At 36.1% G+C, this 17,549-nt stretch overlaps 1 protein-coding gene across 3 annotated transcripts in view; it reads left to right on the top strand.

Annotated features, from left to right (window-relative positions):
- IARS1 (isoleucyl-tRNA synthetase 1) overlaps positions 1–17,549 on the top strand; it is a 96,185-nt gene that overhangs the window by 54,215 nt on the left and 24,421 nt on the right. For all 3 annotated transcript variants that reach the window (XM_085302468.1, XM_085302466.1, XM_085302467.1), the window contains 7 exons: positions 3,154–3,240; positions 3,908–3,991; positions 8,539–8,686; positions 9,900–10,020; positions 14,426–14,517; positions 14,912–14,989; positions 15,470–15,591. In XM_085302468.1, coding sequence (XP_085158594.1) covers positions 3,154–3,240; positions 3,908–3,991; positions 8,539–8,686; positions 9,900–10,020; positions 14,426–14,517; positions 14,912–14,989; positions 15,470–15,591 — 732 coding nt within the window. The remainder of the gene's footprint in view (positions 1–3,153; positions 3,241–3,907; positions 3,992–8,538; positions 8,687–9,899; positions 10,021–14,425; positions 14,518–14,911; positions 14,990–15,469; positions 15,592–17,549) is intronic.

The following is a 17,549-nucleotide window of genomic DNA, read 5'->3' as shown; positions in this document are numbered from 1 at the left end:
AYGTTAAGTAAACCCTAGGTTTCCTTATTTAACTTCTTACGTTTTCTATAGTGTTGCATATAGCATGTGGATACAGCACTGTTAATTTGAGAAATGTTAATTTACTAGATGCATTATATATATATATATATACATATATATAAAAGGAATTTTGCATTTATTTGCATGGGATTTATATAATAAAGTATGCATCTTTTGTGTCATCTTAGATAAGTGATAGGTATCTTTTCCTTTACGTGGGAGGAAAAATGGTGACCTCTGCAGCAGCTGTGCTTTGGGGACTACAGGAAGCTACTACAGTGGTAAAATAAAGAAGGAATAGAGAAAAATAGCARAAACATTGTAATACTTGTGATTTCATGTTTTATTAATATCCTTTATATAACATGGATCATTTTGCCCATGAAAGGAGAAATCAAACCTTAGAAGATGATAAACAGGAGGGGGAAATATCTGAAGGAATAAAAATTCACTTGAGAAAAATAACAAGTAAGAGATGATAAAGACGCATAAGATGGTTAACAGCATGTAAAAAAAATGAAGTCAGAAGCTGATTTTTCTCCCTTCTATATTCTGTAAAAGGGAAGTGATCGTAATTTAGATGCCAAAAAATCAAAACGAATAATAAATATTCTTACAACATGTAATCAATCTTAGAACGTGGAGGGAGCTATTAAATTGTAAAAATTAAACAGGATTAAAAATTATYTGGATGTTTATGTGGGTACAAAATCTATTCATATTAGTTGCAGTGAAAATACAGAAGGAATATGGAATTTTAGTTTTTGGGGTTTATTGTGCTGCTATTTGAGATCGGGATGAAAAAGTGGATTAGTATGTGTCGCACTGCATTGTTTCTTTTAGTGCTATTGGCTGGAGCATGTGCGGGAGACATGACAGATGAAATGATAAGTGTGAACTAAGAGAGTGATCTTTCAGTGACTGTCCGTGTGGATATAAGAGAGGCTGCATTACAGTTGTCAGTGCCAGAGGAAACAGTGTTACAGTGGTTGGGATGACAGACTGCCAGTCTGGACAGATGGAGTGGGAAGGCCCTGTCCCTGACTTGGAGGCTGCGACAAGATTTATAGTCATAGTAAGGATGTGATGATCTACAGGGGATTCACAGCGGAAGGTTGCTGTCGTGAATCGTAGGCTTGTGGAGTTACCCACAGTGTTCAAGAACGGAGAAAATGGGGAGGAAAGCTTTCTCCCTCTTACGGGGAGGGGAGGAAGAGAAGATAAGCAAAGAAGTGGATCTCTTTCTGTATTACTGACTTTTYTTAATGTTAGTTTGGCTGACAGCTATACATCTGTGAGGACATAACTGGGAGGCAGGTTGAGGTATGATGAATGGAATAAGATGTGGCAGAGAGATAAATCTAGGAAGCTGTCAGAAACAAATGCGTCTGTAGACAAGGTATTTGTGACATGGAGTGCCAAGAGCCAACCTATACAAATGTTTGGGATGAATGAGGTGTATTTTCTGAAGGACAGTCTGAAAGAGGATCAGAAAAAGTAAGCCAGTGGGTCACAGGATGTTAAAGGCAATCTAGTAATTAGCTTTGAGATACCTCATAGCTGAGGTTAGCATATTGATTATCATGTTTGACAAAACAAATACAATAAAAAGTTGTAAGAAGTTTTTGTATGTATTATCTGTGTTCATGGTCTGTCTACACAAATGTCATAATTCAAACAGCTTTGAAGTATTTTTTTTTTTTTTAGTTACGCTTTATTTTTTAATCAAAAGTATAAGTATTGTAATGATGTGAGAATTGCAGCTGCTTTGTAAAAGCTGATTAAGGTTTATCAGTGATACTCATACTAAATACAGAAGTAGTGCTGCAATTGTGAGGAGCTGYAAGTCTGTTAGGCTTGATGTGTTGATCATCTGAGTAAAAGAGGTTTTTCTCCTGAAGGCTAAAATGAAGATGGGGATTTTAAGGACATGTATGTTTGTGCAAGGGGAAGATTCTTGCTTAAAATTCGTCAAATTACAATGCAACTTAATAAAGAGCATTTGTGTCCTGTAGTGTGAACTGAGGTAATTCTGAGAGTTGAAAGACTGAGGGAAAAGCATCAGGGCTGTCAGGTAATCCACTTTGTAAATGCAATACAGCATGCTGCAGGGCTTTGGACCCTCAGGTGTCAGAGCGATGCTTTCCAGTAATACACGGCTCTTTGATTAAAAACCATCTTTTTTTTTAAAAAAAAAAAATCTGAATATTCCAAAGTGTTTTTCTCCTAAATCTTTATGCAAATGAATAGTTCTGAGGTATAACCTCCTGTGGCTTAAGTCCAAATCAATTAGCTTTCATAAAATCATCTGCTGTTCTAAAGTTGCTAAGCGGTAGTCAGAATGATAGTCTTGTTTAACTGAAAGGGCTGTGGCCCAGCCTCCAGTTACTTTCTTGAAAATAATTATTGCCAGTGCAGCTACAGAAGCTCATGGATATCTCCTTTGGTGAAGGTTCTGTCTTTTGAGTAGAAAATTATCACATCATCTTGCACCTCCACTTAACTTCTCCAAATATAATCAGATATTGACAGATTGAACAATAGATGCCTGTGCTTGTTCCAGCACTGATTTCTCAAGTGCCTTAGTTTGTAGAGTTACGGTAAATGCATCAGTCTCCCTTTTTTTTTCTTTTTTTTTCCTCTTGTTAAAGTCCTTGTTGTAGAGAACTCAAGGAAGTGGCCAATTCAGTCAGCTCAGTTTGATCCAGAGGAAGCTCTGCTCTTACTTGATAACTTGCTTATACTGTTAGCGGTATCTCTGTTCAGTTGTCAGTTCGGTTGAAGAATACATGCATAAACAACAAATAAGTCAGTATGGCCTACTGTATTATCCTGCRTATTCCTGCTTGATCCTGTGTTCTGAGCTTTAGAGTGAGCAAATAAGGAGCTCGCTTGAAGTTTGTGGCAAAGATTCAGAAGAGGATTTTTTGTTCATACATATTTTTCCTCGGTGTAGTATATTATACAGTTTGTTCAAGTGTGATCTATCAGCCCAGGAAGGCTGATAATTAATAGTAGTAAGCAGTGGCAAAAGTTGTAAAGAGAATTGCAGTATTTTAGCTTTTAATACAGAAAAAGTTTTGTCCCTGAACAAGCTCAAGATAAACTTTTTAATCGTCTGTTTTGTTTCAGGTTCTACACTTTGCTGGTGCTGTCCACTGCGCTTTTTGGAAAGCCTCCTTTCAAGAATGTAATTGTAAATGGCCTAGTTCTTGCCAGGTTTGTATATTAGTCCTTTTCTAAATGGATTTTTTTATTCAAATTGCAGATAAGTAAATTGCAAATTAAATCTGAGATGGGCTTTGGAGCTGATAAGACTTGTCAGGGTGATACTAGTGCCACAGGTAAGCAACATCTGAGAGCATGAGATTCATACATCCCAGCTATGTGATGCACTTGGTTATTTCCAGCAGGATTAATCCTGCCTAGTGAAACAAAAAACTAGTAACAAGTCAGCATAGGAAGGCATGGGAAATAAATGATACCTGTCATGCAGAGAAAAGGAGGTAACTTATTTAAAATTACATCCAAAACAACATTTTTTAATTATTTGTATTCTTTTATTTTCACATTTTGCTTTGCCAGCAGGTTAGAGGAATTGATTCAAAACGAGGGTGTTTTTTCTTCTATCTTCTCCTGCTAGTTTCTCTAGGGAAGACTGATTTTTCTGCTTGGATTTGTAGCTTGGGAGCCTGGTGTCTTCAGATGCTTTCATGGGTTCAACAGTTGCACTGAAATGGTTTACTAGTATATTACCATGTGTTTGCTACCAAAAGCATTATAGGACAGGAAAAATTAAGCTGGATTTGAAGGGGGGAATTTCTTTCTTGCCTCCATGTGTTGCAAGAATTCTAGGAATTTATATCTGCACTCTGATATTTTCTAGTGATGGCCAAAAAATGAGCAAAAGGAAGAAGAATTACCCTGATCCAATGAACATTGTAAATAGTTACGGAGCTGATGCACTAAGGTAAGATTTTTTTATTATTATTTTTAATGTAAAATCTAGCCTGTGAGCTTTCTGTTCACAGCAAACATGTCCAAGAAGAGCTGCTTATGGATTTTTGACAATTGGCAGTAGGAAGGAAGATAATTTCAGAAACATCCAGAGCCCTATGGTAGCCAAATACTGAAAGAGTGGATGACTCAAAGAATTGGCAATAGTTATAGAGCCTAGACTGTCTATATCATTAGTTCATCTCCGTCAAGGCTGGTAATACCTGATGTTGATGTGCTATCTTCAATCTTTTTGTCAGAAAATGAGTTTAATTGGTACGGAATGATCCTACTCAAGCTGGTACTCCTTGGTATTGCAGCTAATAGTTCAAGTTTACCCAGTGAAAATTTGAATTAAATATTTATGAAATCATTAAGTGCTGATCAGACAGATTAGAGCCACACTTTTTCAGGTGTTCTGTTAAAATTACACAAATATGTAAATGTAAATACACAATAGCCTGACATTTTGGATTAGATTCATTAACTAGATGCAGAAGACCTCACTTTGAGGTAAAGATACAATGAAGACAGTAAATGGAGTTTGTACAGTATTTGCATTTTTCAAGAGGCATATAATTCTTACTACATAAGAAAACCACTATATGGTTGTATATACTTAATTGTATGTTACAACTATATGCAGTAATTGGGCTAAACTAATGCTTAGTGAGACTTTTTTGTTTATTAAAAGATTATAAAAGATGGTACTTACTGTGTTCTAGATCTTTTAAAAAACAGAAGTCCTTTTTTTTTTTCCAGGCTTTAGTATTTAAATGACTGGGTAAATGTATCTTTCCATGTATGTTTACAATGGAGATCTATGTGGACTTTCTATATTTGATCAAGATTGTTCTTTAATAGTAATCAAGGTGTATTTAATACAATATCAGTGAATCTGTGGGTGAAGCAATATGATTGAAAAGGATTGGAGTACTCATATTTGAGATTTTTAAATCACAGATGGCACTTCAGTTTAAAAAAGAAAAAACATCTACCTTTTCTGAAAAGTATAAAACCCCAAAACTCAAGSCCCCAGAAGTTATGTTTCCATTATTCATATTTTTGTGATTAAAAAGTCAATTCATTTTTCTGCCTGTATACTCATTCTTTAATGTCACATTTATTTATACATACACCCACAGAGAGTGTAAAAAGCATTACAGACTAGGTTTATTTATGGAAGGAGCTCTGCAATTCAGTTGTCTGCACTTATTCACTGAAGCGCTTGATGTGTTCTGTTTATAGAAAAAGCTACAATTGAATTCTTTTTTCCTTGGCACTGCTTCCCTGCAGAGTTACTTTAGCTTATGCAGAACCTTTTCTGAAGTGTTTTGAAGTATCCTCAGCAGTAACTTGATAAACAGATCAGCAGAAAATTTACGTGCAAGCTGTTTAAGTGAATATGAAATTGAATGGAAAGGGCAAACAGAAGAAATAGCTTGATGGTACCAATGAATTTAACTGCTCAACCTCAGGCTTCCTGAAACTTAAATCCTGTGTGAGATTTGTGTGAAGAGCCAAAAAAGGTTATACTTTGGTATTCCTGAGAGCTATTCCTGAGAACTCTGACTTAAGTTGGAGAGGTATCAAAACTGAAGTACAGTGGAAAGCAAGCCTTGGCATGTCATGCTATTTAACAGCCCTTTGTCATGTGTTCTGAGCTAGGTACTGCCATTGGAAGTAACCTGTGTTGGGCTTTTCTCTCATGTAAATGCAGAACAAATAGTGTAATGCTACAGACTACTGTTCTAGTCAGCTGAAAGAAGGGTTTTTTTTTYCCCCTGTATGGTAGGATAACAACTTGATGGTTGTGGCTTGATTTGATTTTTATTTTCTACCTTATGGGTTATATTACCAGGATTACCAGGCTTAACTACATTGACAAATGTCTTATTTTTCTTTCTATATCATAATTAGTATAAGCACCTCTGCATTGGGGTAGTATGAGAATTTAATGTATTTTTAACACTAGCATGTTTTAAGGCAGTGTAGATTTGCTTTTTTWAAAAACAACAACAACAAAACCAACCAACCAAAAAACCTGGGAGAGCTACAGTTTTCTCAGTTTCTCCTCCTAAAAAGCTATCTTGAGGAGATTTCTGATACTCAGATTCTACAGAGACCTCTGCTGAGGTAGGTGTAAAGTTGCAATTTAGTAGCTACTTTACGGTTCTCACTAATTCACATTCCTGCCTCCTGAGGAAGAAAACAATGGAGACAATTTGAAGGTGGCCATGTATTATGCAAATGTCAAATTTATAAGAGGCCTGTAGAATCCCTAGTGCCAGAAAAGTTCTTGTATTAAGACCAAAGTTATGATTTGTTTCAGAAGTTAAACATAAGTAATACTCACATATACAATGAAGTGAACAGATGGTTTGATTTAAGTATACACTTACAAATTATGATTTCATTTAAAGACTTATTGGTTCTATATYGTACCGAACTGTTCTGTGCTTTTGTATATTTGTAATCTGAAATAACTTGTCATGTTTTAAAAATARCATTTTGAAGTAGTGTTCTTAAAATGCTTATTGTGCCATTGATACTTCTGTGTTACTGTCTGTTTGCCCTGGTAGCTGCATTTTATGTGGTAGGGTCTATGCAAGAAGCCCTTTCCTTAAGAACTCCGGTCTGATATTCTTGAATGTACTCTATCAGCCCGCATGAAGACTTTGAAGTTTCCTAAAGGAAGTGTCTATAAAGATATGTTGTTTAGACTTGTGATTTTAAAAGTTGATTCARATGTGAGAGAATCAGTTAATAAATTCATTTTTTTGAGAAATGCTAAAATCTTTAAATTTGAGTTTTTGGTTTGTTTTTCATGTTTGGAAAATGAAATGAAGTGCAGCTAAATTAAGTTCTCACTCAAGCTTTGTTTTATCTGAGTAAGATGTGGGATTTTTTTGAGTTAACTTGATAGATACCAGTTTTTCTGCAGACCGTATTTGTTTGGGGAATAAGATGGGATAATTTACAAAGATGAACTTTTCTGCTAACTCAGCTGATTTAAAAATTGCAATGCCTTTTGTGTTTTAAGGTGATACTTATTCATGACATTGCAGCAAACAGTTTTGTAGGCTGATACTGTGTTACTTTGCAGTGATTTGTGTCTACAAACACTAACTTCGCTTTTTAATTCCAAATTGCTCTGGAGTTCACTTTTCCCTTGTAGAAGGAGGGCCTTTGTAACTGCTCTGAACAGACTGTTATTTTAGGTCCAACAGTATTTTTAGATTTTCTGGGAATGAGCTAACCCTTTGTATCCACACAGTGTTTGAAGTCAAAAGCAATCTATAGGGATAAGTWTGAGCTCTTACTTTTCTAGTGGGGTAGGTGTTTGGGAGAAATAACAAATTAGTATGAATGGCTATGGCTATAAAATTAGATATGCTGAAAAATAGTATTGTTGATCTTACAATCAGCAAATGAGGTAAAGATTGTTTTTACAGAGTGCAGGTTCACTTAAGGATCCCAGTTAGGTATTTAACCCAAACAGGATCATGTGTTGCATCAATATCTTTCCCTCTTTTCCTGATACTGACTGACAAATTTAAATAATGCTATTTTTAACTGTATTCTAGATACTAAGCTGAACAGATAGTGAGAATATACGTGTCATCAGGTTTTTTCTTGATGACTTTGCCTCCGTGGCTGCGTACAAGGACTTCAGCCTGTTCATGTCGCCACTGAATCTTTTAAGCATTAACAGTTATCTGTGTAGTTGGGGATACTGCCTGTCTTGTGCAGACAAACCAGTTTTTCAGTCTCTTAAACAAAAACAACATAGCAAATATTGTAAAGAAATTAGCTTTTTTACCCTTTGTAGTGGAAGCAGCTGAAAAGGAAATCATTAGGGCCGCCTTTTTCTAAAGTATCTATTTTTGAGGAGTAATGCCTAAATTTTTAGGCCCAAAGGACATTGTTCCAAGGCATGTTGCAGACTGGGGATATGTCTCTCTAAAGTGAGAAACTGTTAGCTTCAGAGAACCTGAACCTAGGCAGGATTTCAGTGGACGAGATGGGTTACAGTCGAACACACTGACACATACATAATTCTGTGGGGGCCTGGTTCTAATATAAGTAGTTAATGTCATCTCAGTCCTCTGATTTGCTCTTTTGGAGCTGCTTTTGGAGCTGAGACACATTTGTATTTGTAAGAGGTGCATCCATTTTTATCTTTTGGGGCTTTTTTTTCCTGAAAACTGTTTCTGCTATTTTACTTCGGTTTGCCTGTGTTTTGCCTTGCTCCTTTCATCTTTTATTTGCAATGTGCCTGAACCTTTTTATAATTTGGGAAATTAACTAGATTCAGTAGTTACAAAGCAGTAACTTTGAACTGACTTTGTATTAAGGAGCTCAAAACATTATCAAAGTAATAGGTGCCATTCTGAAGGTGAGCACTAATTCCATGCATTCACCACGTGTTATATTGTGATAGCATTAGACTATGTGTTATCGCTTCAACTTTTAGACTATGCAGTTTAAACTTTAAAATATTGTGTTACTGTTTTTCAGGTTATACCTTATCAATTCTCCTGTGGTAAGAGCAGAGAACTTGAGATTCAAGGAGGAAGGAGTACGGGATATACTGAAGGATGTCTTCCTTCCCTGGTACAATGCATACCGATTTCTTGTTCAGAACGTTCAGATCCTACAGCATAAGGTACAGAGCTTTTGAGCGTGGAGAAGTGAAGTGGAAGGTTTTTGTGCAGTTTTCAATGTTCAGGTGAATTAAAATCATAGTGAAATTTAGGTTGGAAGGGACCTAGATCAGTTTGGGTAAGTTTGTACAAACCTGCTGTTTGTACTCTGCTTTATAGAGCTAATATTTCTCTTCCTGAGCAAGCCTTGTAGTGTACATTGAGAGGGAGTAGAATGTAGGAGAGTGTCAAGGCATTAAAAACCCCCTTACCCTTTCTCAGATRAAGGTCTCTTGCTCCCTTTTTATTTCAAGTAAACTTGGTCCTAGTGTGTTCATACTCTTGAAACTAGAGAGTAAGACGAGTACTTTGAATTTGGGGAGCTCAATAAACATGCTAAACTTTAATTCACTTAGCTACTCATGTTTCTGGGAATACCGGTGGTGCCGTGGATTGCCACTCTTCTGGGCGTGCATGTGTGAACATGCATTTCTAACATAAGAATCATTCTCTTTTATACCACATAAGYGGATGGGTAAGTATTGGGTCAAATAATCCAAAAGGATTCTTCATCTGAACTCAAAGAAAGTCTAAAGGTCTAAATTTCTCAGGGGGTTGCAAACTTCGCTATTCCAACAAACAACAAAATGCACTAATTATACTTGGGCTGCCTAAAAAAAAAATCTGCTTGTTTTTTCCAGTTGGCATTGCTACCCTGGTTTTTGTTTTGAGCTAGGTGGTGCTGTTGAAGTTGTCCTGTACACCCAAAAAAAAAACAAAACAAAAAAAAACTATAGTTTCTTTGCCCCTTCCCCACATAGAATTAATCTCTTCTGAAAGTCAGTGCATTTCTCATAAATGCTTCAGATCCTCCTAGATGAAAGGGTTATGTGAAATCAGGAGTCATAGCCTATATCCAGAAGCTGTGATTTGTACTACAAACAGTGAAAGAAGTGCTGCATACCATTGTGTGCTGTACTGCTTTTTTTTTGTCTGTTTTAACAAATACAAATAATTGGCTGCTTTGTAGTTGAAGGTATTGTGTGATAAAATGAAGAAAAGCGTAAGTCTGAATATTYTTAAATATGTGCTTCTGGAATTTAATGTTCCCTCTTAGAAACCAATATAAAACAGAGTAAAGGTGGCAAACTATTAAAGTAGATGACATGGTCAGGTATAGAATTTTTAGTATATACTTACGACTTGAACATGTTTTTTGTTTTATTGTGTTGATAGGATGAAGGAAGAGAATTCCTTTACAATGAGAGGAYGGTTAAGGAGAGTGATAACATCATGGATAAATGGATTCTTTCTTTCACCCAGTCACTCGTTCAGTTCTTTAAAGCTGAAATGGCAGGTATGCATATCTATGGATTAAATGCCTATTTCTCTAATAAAAAAAATTAAACACACACATCCATATATTTCCAGATTTCACGTGAGACTTGCAGTTCAGATAAAAAGAAGGAAATCTTATCACCAGATACCCTTATATATTGAGTTTTCATGAAAACTCTTGGGGCAGGGGGGGAAATCAGCACTCATCCTATGGGCTCAGTAGTGTAGCTTGTTACTGTAACAACATCTTCTGCAGCATTTGAGGCAACTAGTATTATTATAACAGTAACTGAAAGACATCAGTGAAAATGAAGCCAAATAAAACTTGGGAAAGCCATAAAAAGGGAGAAAAAATAAAAGAATACTGAGAAGTGCRTGGGCATAGGGAATAAGTTTCCCCTTACACAGTTCCATGGAGTTTCTCTGTAATCATATTGGGATTGCATGCAGCAGGACAGAATAGTGTTAGGATATTACCTAGTTTTAGAAAGATTCTTTAATGAATATTTTTTTCCTGCATACATTGCCTTTTTCATCTTCTGATACCTCTCAGTGCTCATATTACATTAAGGCAATTTAAATTGTGAAAGAGAAGGTGCAAGAGCCCCCTGAAGTAGTTCGTATGGTTCAGGGATCTTACAAACTCATGAATAAAATTCTAATATCATTTGAAGGGGTTTTAGCATCTTTTAAGGGCATTAGAAAGCTAGATACTGGAAAGGTGGTGGTTTTTGCCATTTTAGTCCTTTTTTGTAAATGTCCAAACCCCCTAGCTTAAGTTTTTAAGTTGCCCCATAGGAATTTTTAGAAACCTTCTATAGATTTACTAGGATCTGGGGAAAGAAAGTATTAATGGGGTAATAGGAAGTTAGGAAACAACTGAGTGCCAAATCTGAGCTTAAGACAAAGACAATCCTCCTTTGAGTCATCTCTTGAATTATCCTTTCTTAGACTGGCAGGGTCATTCTCACTAAGACAAGTGAGGTGAGTTTTTATCTTTCTAGGGTAGATAAAGTAGCTCATTTTGGTGATTACAAGATTCAGGTGAGATCATGAAAAAGCGCCTCGTAAAAGGGAGAAAGAATTGTCAAGCTACTGATAAGCATAGGGTGAGAAGGGTCTCCTGTCAGAAAGACACAGCTTCTCCTAGCAGTTTTGTCTTTTGAAGTTTGATCTGTGTTATGTGCCAGACAGACATAYGTATGGCCTATCCAAGGTAAAAGGCTTCTTATGAGGAGAACAATATTTTGGAGGAAAGTGCAATATTAATTTGTGAATGTGTACATGGGTATGCAGTTTAAACAGAAATAGCATTCATAGGAAGATGGTAGTGGGGCTGGAGACTGAAATTCCCTACCCCGGGATTCTAAGAGGAAGATGAAGCTCATTAAATGGGATGTGTCAGCTGCCATCTTTACGAAGCAAAAGATCTTTTAAAGTGGGAGAAGAAAATTCCACTTAGAAAATGACTATGTTAAGAACCGTCAGACTGTGGTAGTATTGATGATAAATGCTTTTGTCTTTTGTGTTAGATAAAGATAACCCGATACATTCATCGAGTGGCACATCTCATTTTGCAGTGAACAATAAACTTTTTTTTTCCAATTTATATATCTGCATGAACTCTTGAATTCGGTCAGGCAAGTATTAATGAAGTATTAATGAGATGCAGTAATTTAATATATTACCTCATGATAGTCTATTATACTRATTAAAAAAAAAAAGCTTAGGTTTGGATATATATGTATATATTCTAAACACAATTCCTACTTCATATGACTTGAAGTAGGGGAAATGTCCTTTACAGGACAAGGCAAGGGAAGATCATAATTGTGGCTGACAACCTTAAGAGCTAGATAGAGGAGGTAATTGAATACAATAAACAAACTTCACTTTAAAAGCTAAGATTGTGCAAATACTGAATAAATGAATTCAGAAGCTGTTGCGGATATGGCATGATGGAAGCAAAAGTAGATGATTGAGTTTGACAGCTAATGCTATACAACTCCATCACCTGCAGAATGCATAAAATCATTTGTTGTCTCTGCCATGTCTGGTAAGGCCTCAGCTGGACATAGCTGAGGCAGTGTTGCTGGGGTGATAGATATTTGGGCACTATCCTCCCAAGAAATGACTCTGTCCAATGACATCCTGTTTGTGTATCTCTGTGTATGAACATACAAGCCTGAAGCTGAGGAGGCATCACAAACAAGAAAAATGTTGCAATTCAATTTGGCTTCTTCCTAATTACTGAAGTGTTTTCTATCATGGAGTTCAATTTTGTACCAGTTGTCTCTAGAAAACCATTCCCAAGTCTGCTATTGCCAAATAATGTTTCTGTTAAGTAAAATTTATGTTAATTCTGTCCARTTCCTACAAGTGTTTTGAATATCCAGCAGTATTTCAGGCTAACTGGAGTCTCTGAAGATTCCTGTCAGGTTATTTTAGTTCTCCCTTAGATAGGGTGAGGTTAACATGCTCCAACTTTTGGACACTTTAGGGAGACTAGGAAAACTTAAAAGGTAGCTGTGTAACAGACCTCTGCTACTGATGGCATGGGGTTCAACTTCAAATTTGCCAAAACATGCAGTTAGAGAAAATGAGCCAGYTGAAGTGATGATACTTTCTGATATATGCTGTTCAGGGAAATTTGGCAAAACTTAGTGTGGTTAAACCATGCACGTCTGTGTTCTTAGAGAGGTTTTTGCTTGTTTTGCCATCGTGTGGTGATCTCTGTTTTAATAGGTGCTCAAAACTGGAGCTGTAGAAATGCTCTCTTTAAAAGTGCTTGAATCTAGGTGGATGTGCGTGAATAAATTTTTAAGCAGCATCTGGTGTAGCTCACTTAGCTTTAGTTCAACATCCTCATCCAAATATAACAGCGGCTATTGAACAGTAGTGCTGTGTGTTTTTCTTCTAAACCTCAGCTTTCATAGGGGAAGCATGATTTGGGGATGTTAACTATTAAATAGGGCAAGTGGTATAATAATAGAAAGATATTACACAAAGCAACGTGATAAGCAGTTCTTTGTTTAAAGAGGGTGAAAAATTTGTATTTAGAAACATTAAGTCTTAATATGGACTTTTTTTTTTTTTAACTAATAGTACCTGCTATAACACTGTTTTACGAAACAACTTGTGCATGTTGCCCTATACATGTGTACCTCTTTCTTGAGTCATACATAAGATTTTACAATTCGGCTTATAAACTACGRTTTTAGTTAATATTGAGGGGAGAAAATCATTTTTGCAGGATAACTTGGTCTCCTGTAAAATATACTACTACTTGAGATTTTGAATTTTTTTAATTAGCGTTATACCCAGGTAATTCATTACAAGAACAGACCTGGGAATCTTGTGTGAATATGGATTTCCACATAAATAATGTGCCCTGCCTTGCCATGGCACAGATCATCTGAGAGTTTCCTGTTCAGATTTAAATACTAGTATGCTGAATTTAAAGAGATTTCTATTTTATAAAATGCAATGAAAAGTGTAATGAAACTTTTAAAGTAAAGATGTCTATCTCTTTTTTCTTTTCCCCTTTAGTAGCTGCTTGATAAATGAAGCAATGATCCAAAATCAAGCTTAGACCATTCAAAAGCTTCTTGCTTTTAAGTAGATTATGTTGAGGTTTTTCCTTAGAAAACCAGTTCCTGCTTATCTTTCCACAAAATGGAGTGTCTCGTATTGAAACAAACAAGTGAAATTTGCTTTCACAGTTGCACTGTAATGCTGATGACGACATTCTTTTTTGTGTTGGCAGTTCTCCATGCTTTTTAGGTTGCATTGAACTTGAAAATATATCTATGTTTATYTTCTTACCTCATCAGGCTTGCTGCTGTTATTTGTCATCCTTTTAATATAGTGTATTACTAAGAAAAATAATAAAAATTTACAAGCAATTCAGAAAGTATTAATTAAGTGTTGTATTTTAAATATGGCAATGAAGAAAGAAAATGGTGGCAGTAACTGATAGTAAAATTTTCATGTTTGTTTCTGCAATAATTTTTGTTGAATTTTAGCAGCTTGCCTCTATTTACAGCATGTGCAAATCCGGGATTTGCCAGATCCTGCATGATGGATAGTTTATTATCCACTTTCCTCTTTGAGTCTGATAAAAGCATAAGGCTTCCATGATGCATGTTTGTGTAGGATTAGGGGAGTAATTTGGTGGGTGATGTGTTTATCTTGAAGCAAGAGACTAGATGGCGTGTATAACTTCATAATATGGTTTAACAGTATATTTAATCACTTTTTTTTGTTTTTTTGTTTGGTTTTTTTGTTTGTTTGTTTTTTGAGAGAGACTTGCTTCTACTAAAGCTTTACTTCAGGCCAAAGCTATAAATGGTAATCCATTTCTTCAAGTGAGGAACTTGATGTAGAAGGAAAATGTTACCTACAGTAAACATTTTCCCTTCTAGCTTACAGGCTGTACACTGTAGTCCCTCGACTAGTGAAGTTTGTTGATATTCTGACCAACTGGTATGTTAGAATGAATCGCAGAAGATTAAAGGTACGTATCTACTTCCGTGATGTACTGTAAACAAAATCAAAGCAGTCTGCATTAATTTAAACCATAGTAGCTTCATGGTGTTACGCAAAATCTTTATGCTGTGTTTTTCAAATGATCAGTTTGGAACTGGTAGCAGAGATGAGAAATTAATTTGTGTGTGTAGAAAGTATTTTTTTTCTCCTCTCTGTTTGATTTTCTTCATAAAACAAATAAAATGCAGAGTAGCTCTGACTTTTGCTTGCTGAACTGAGGGACTGAGTTTGAAAAATCAGTTTGTTGCGTTAAGATATGAAATCTTGACTGAGTGAGAGTGCACTTTGTTTTTTAAAACTGTAGTGTTTTTTTTTTTTTCTTCCCCCACCCTGAACTTTAATCTGGTGAATGCTTTGAATAGGGTGAAAATGGAACTGAAGACTGCATTATGGCTTTGGAAACGTTGTTTAGTGTTTTATACTCCATGTGCAGACTTATGGTAAGAGACTTACAGTAAACTGTAATTATTAGACATTTTTAACGTACTTAATCTGAAAACTTGCATCTCTTTAAGTTTCCTTTAGAATCTAGGAGCCCAGAGACTGAACAAGTGGGGAGAATGAGTGTGCTGTTATTGCTTTATGTAGCTTACTTCACTTTTTTCCTTCTCCCCTTTATTTGCTTATCTAGACCACGATACTATAAAGAAYGTGAGTAGTACCTGACTTAAAAAGAGACATTGTGATTTCTTACCTGATGCCCAAAAGTACAGGTGAAGTTCAGAAAGAAGGTGAATAAGTAGTACCAATTTCTCCATTTATTACAGCCAATATTTTGGATAACATAGTTCTGTGTTGAAGACACTGTGTAAGCATTTTGATTTTTCCTGAGCTGTCCTTATGAATTTCCTAAGTATTGCTTATTCATAATGTACAAACAATAAAGAAACAATAGTGAACGAATGAATACAACATTGCAGGCCCCGTATACTCCATTTATCACAGAACTGATGTATCAGAATCTGAGGACGCTTATTGATCCAGCCTCAGTTCAGGAGAGGAACACCGAAAGCATCCACTACCTCATGCTTCCCCAAGTGAGGTAAGAAACAACTGCAAAATGGTTTGGGCTTCCTTCCCCCCCACACTTTTTTTTCTTTTTTCTTTTTTTTTTTCTTCTTTCTTTTCATGGTAAAGTATACCTTTGCATACTTGTATGTGAAACTGTCTTGCAGAACAGGAAAACAGCATACAATATACTTTCATAAGGTGAATGGTTCTCTTGCCTCAAGATGAATCTTAAAATGATCTTTTAACATGTGTTTTTTTATTTTCTGTCAGCAAAAAACATTATATTTGAATGTTGATTATATTCTGGTTACTGTTGGTCTCCTTGCTGTTGCAGGCCTTTCTTTTCACTAGCAATAATACACTTTGCACCCCACCCTGTTAGCTGGGAATTTTCTTTTCCCCCACATTTAGGCAGCGGATTTGTGCRGGGTTAAAGGACTGTAGAGGCAGGAAAGAAAACAATTAGAAGGAATACACATTCCTAGCTCAAAATGTTTCCTGCTTGTGATGGATGTGGAATATCCATTTTACTATTTAAAATAAGTACTTAACTAGAAGTATAATGCCTACCTATGAAGGATCTGAAAGGATTAGAAAACTTAGTTGCTGACCCTACTGTCGTAAGAATGCACGAACCCCTGCGTATGTAAGCCTTTCGTTACTGACTGCTGATGCCAAATCCCATGTGGGTAAGAATTCTTCATTTGTATGGAGCATGTAAGGAGACAGCAGAATGAGTTCTTTTGACTTCAACTCAGGCACTTAGACCATTATCTGAAGAGATTGCCACTTGTAAAAGGATATGTAATATGAAAGAACTTTCCAGGCTGGGATGATTTTTTTTTTTTTTTTTTTAAAAAGTGCTAATGTGTCTCAGAAGAGCGTAGATCCATGGTGGTTCTATTGGACATGTGCTGGATTATCCATAGCATCAACTCAGCAAGCTAGAACTCARTTGGTGAAGTATTTTCTATACAGCCAAGGGAGACTTCAGTGTTACAGTAATCACTTAATCAAGCTAGTATTTTGGTTAGTGTGCACATTTAAGTCTACTGTTAGACACTAAATAACAGAAAAGCACATCATTTACTATTTCCTTTTGCAGCGTAGCTCAGTCTGAAAACCCTCAAGGACAGGGGAACTAACCGTGATACTTCAGATGTCAGTTTAAGAATTTAAACATTCTCATAATGTTTCTTTTATGGATCCTATATCCTTTGAGCATGGTTTCTGTTCTTTCAGATAGCTTTAAAATGCAAGTTAGCAGTGAGGGTTGTTGTGAGGAATCTGAGATTGGCATAATGATAATGCTGATTTTCTGATCCCTAGGAACGTGCTGTAAAAAGTATGTAATCAAGAACGTGAAACTCATCAGCTATCAGAAATGCTTTTGAGCTCCTGTAGTATGGACTAATGGAAGGATATTGAGCTATTTGTGGGAACTTGGTTCAGGCATGGAGTTAGCATAAGCCTTTGAAAGTGGCTTAGGCACTTGCTTGTTTCTGTTAGTGCTGCCTGACTTGCTACATTGTTATGTGAGCTTCTGTGAGTGCAAAAGTTTACTGCACARTTTACACACACCAGGGTTTTTTGAGGACCATCCTGGAGACTGACTTTTGGAAGAACAGATGCTTAAAAATAAGTAGTAATATTTTAACTGAAGCTCCAGGGCAGGAGATGTGGGAATTCCAGGTGTTAGTTTTGCTTTTCTACTTTACCAGTTTTGTTTTTCTGGATAATCCTTGACAGCACTGTTTTCATCCCAATACTTTTTCTACTTGTGAAACTGCTAGCAACTTTATGTTCATTTTGTTCACCAGTGTCTTTTGAACCAATACCTCCTGTCTTGATATGACACATGATCTGTGCAGTTTTAAAGGAGCTGCCTGAATTATGCAACCGTTCAAGAAAACCACGTTCTTAGAACTGTTGCCTGCTAGTACATTTGAAGCAAGATGTGAATGCCAGCTTATTAAAAAAAAAAAAAAA

Source organism: Rhea americana, unplaced genomic scaffold (assembly GCF_003343005.1).
Source record: "Rhea americana isolate MKP2758 unplaced genomic scaffold, rheAme1 scaffold_19, whole genome shotgun sequence".
Classification (NCBI taxonomy): Eukaryota; Metazoa; Chordata; class Aves; order Rheiformes; family Rheidae; genus Rhea; species Rhea americana.
The sequence above is the reverse complement of the archived record's forward strand: the minus strand, read 5'-3'. Positions and strand labels throughout refer to the sequence as shown.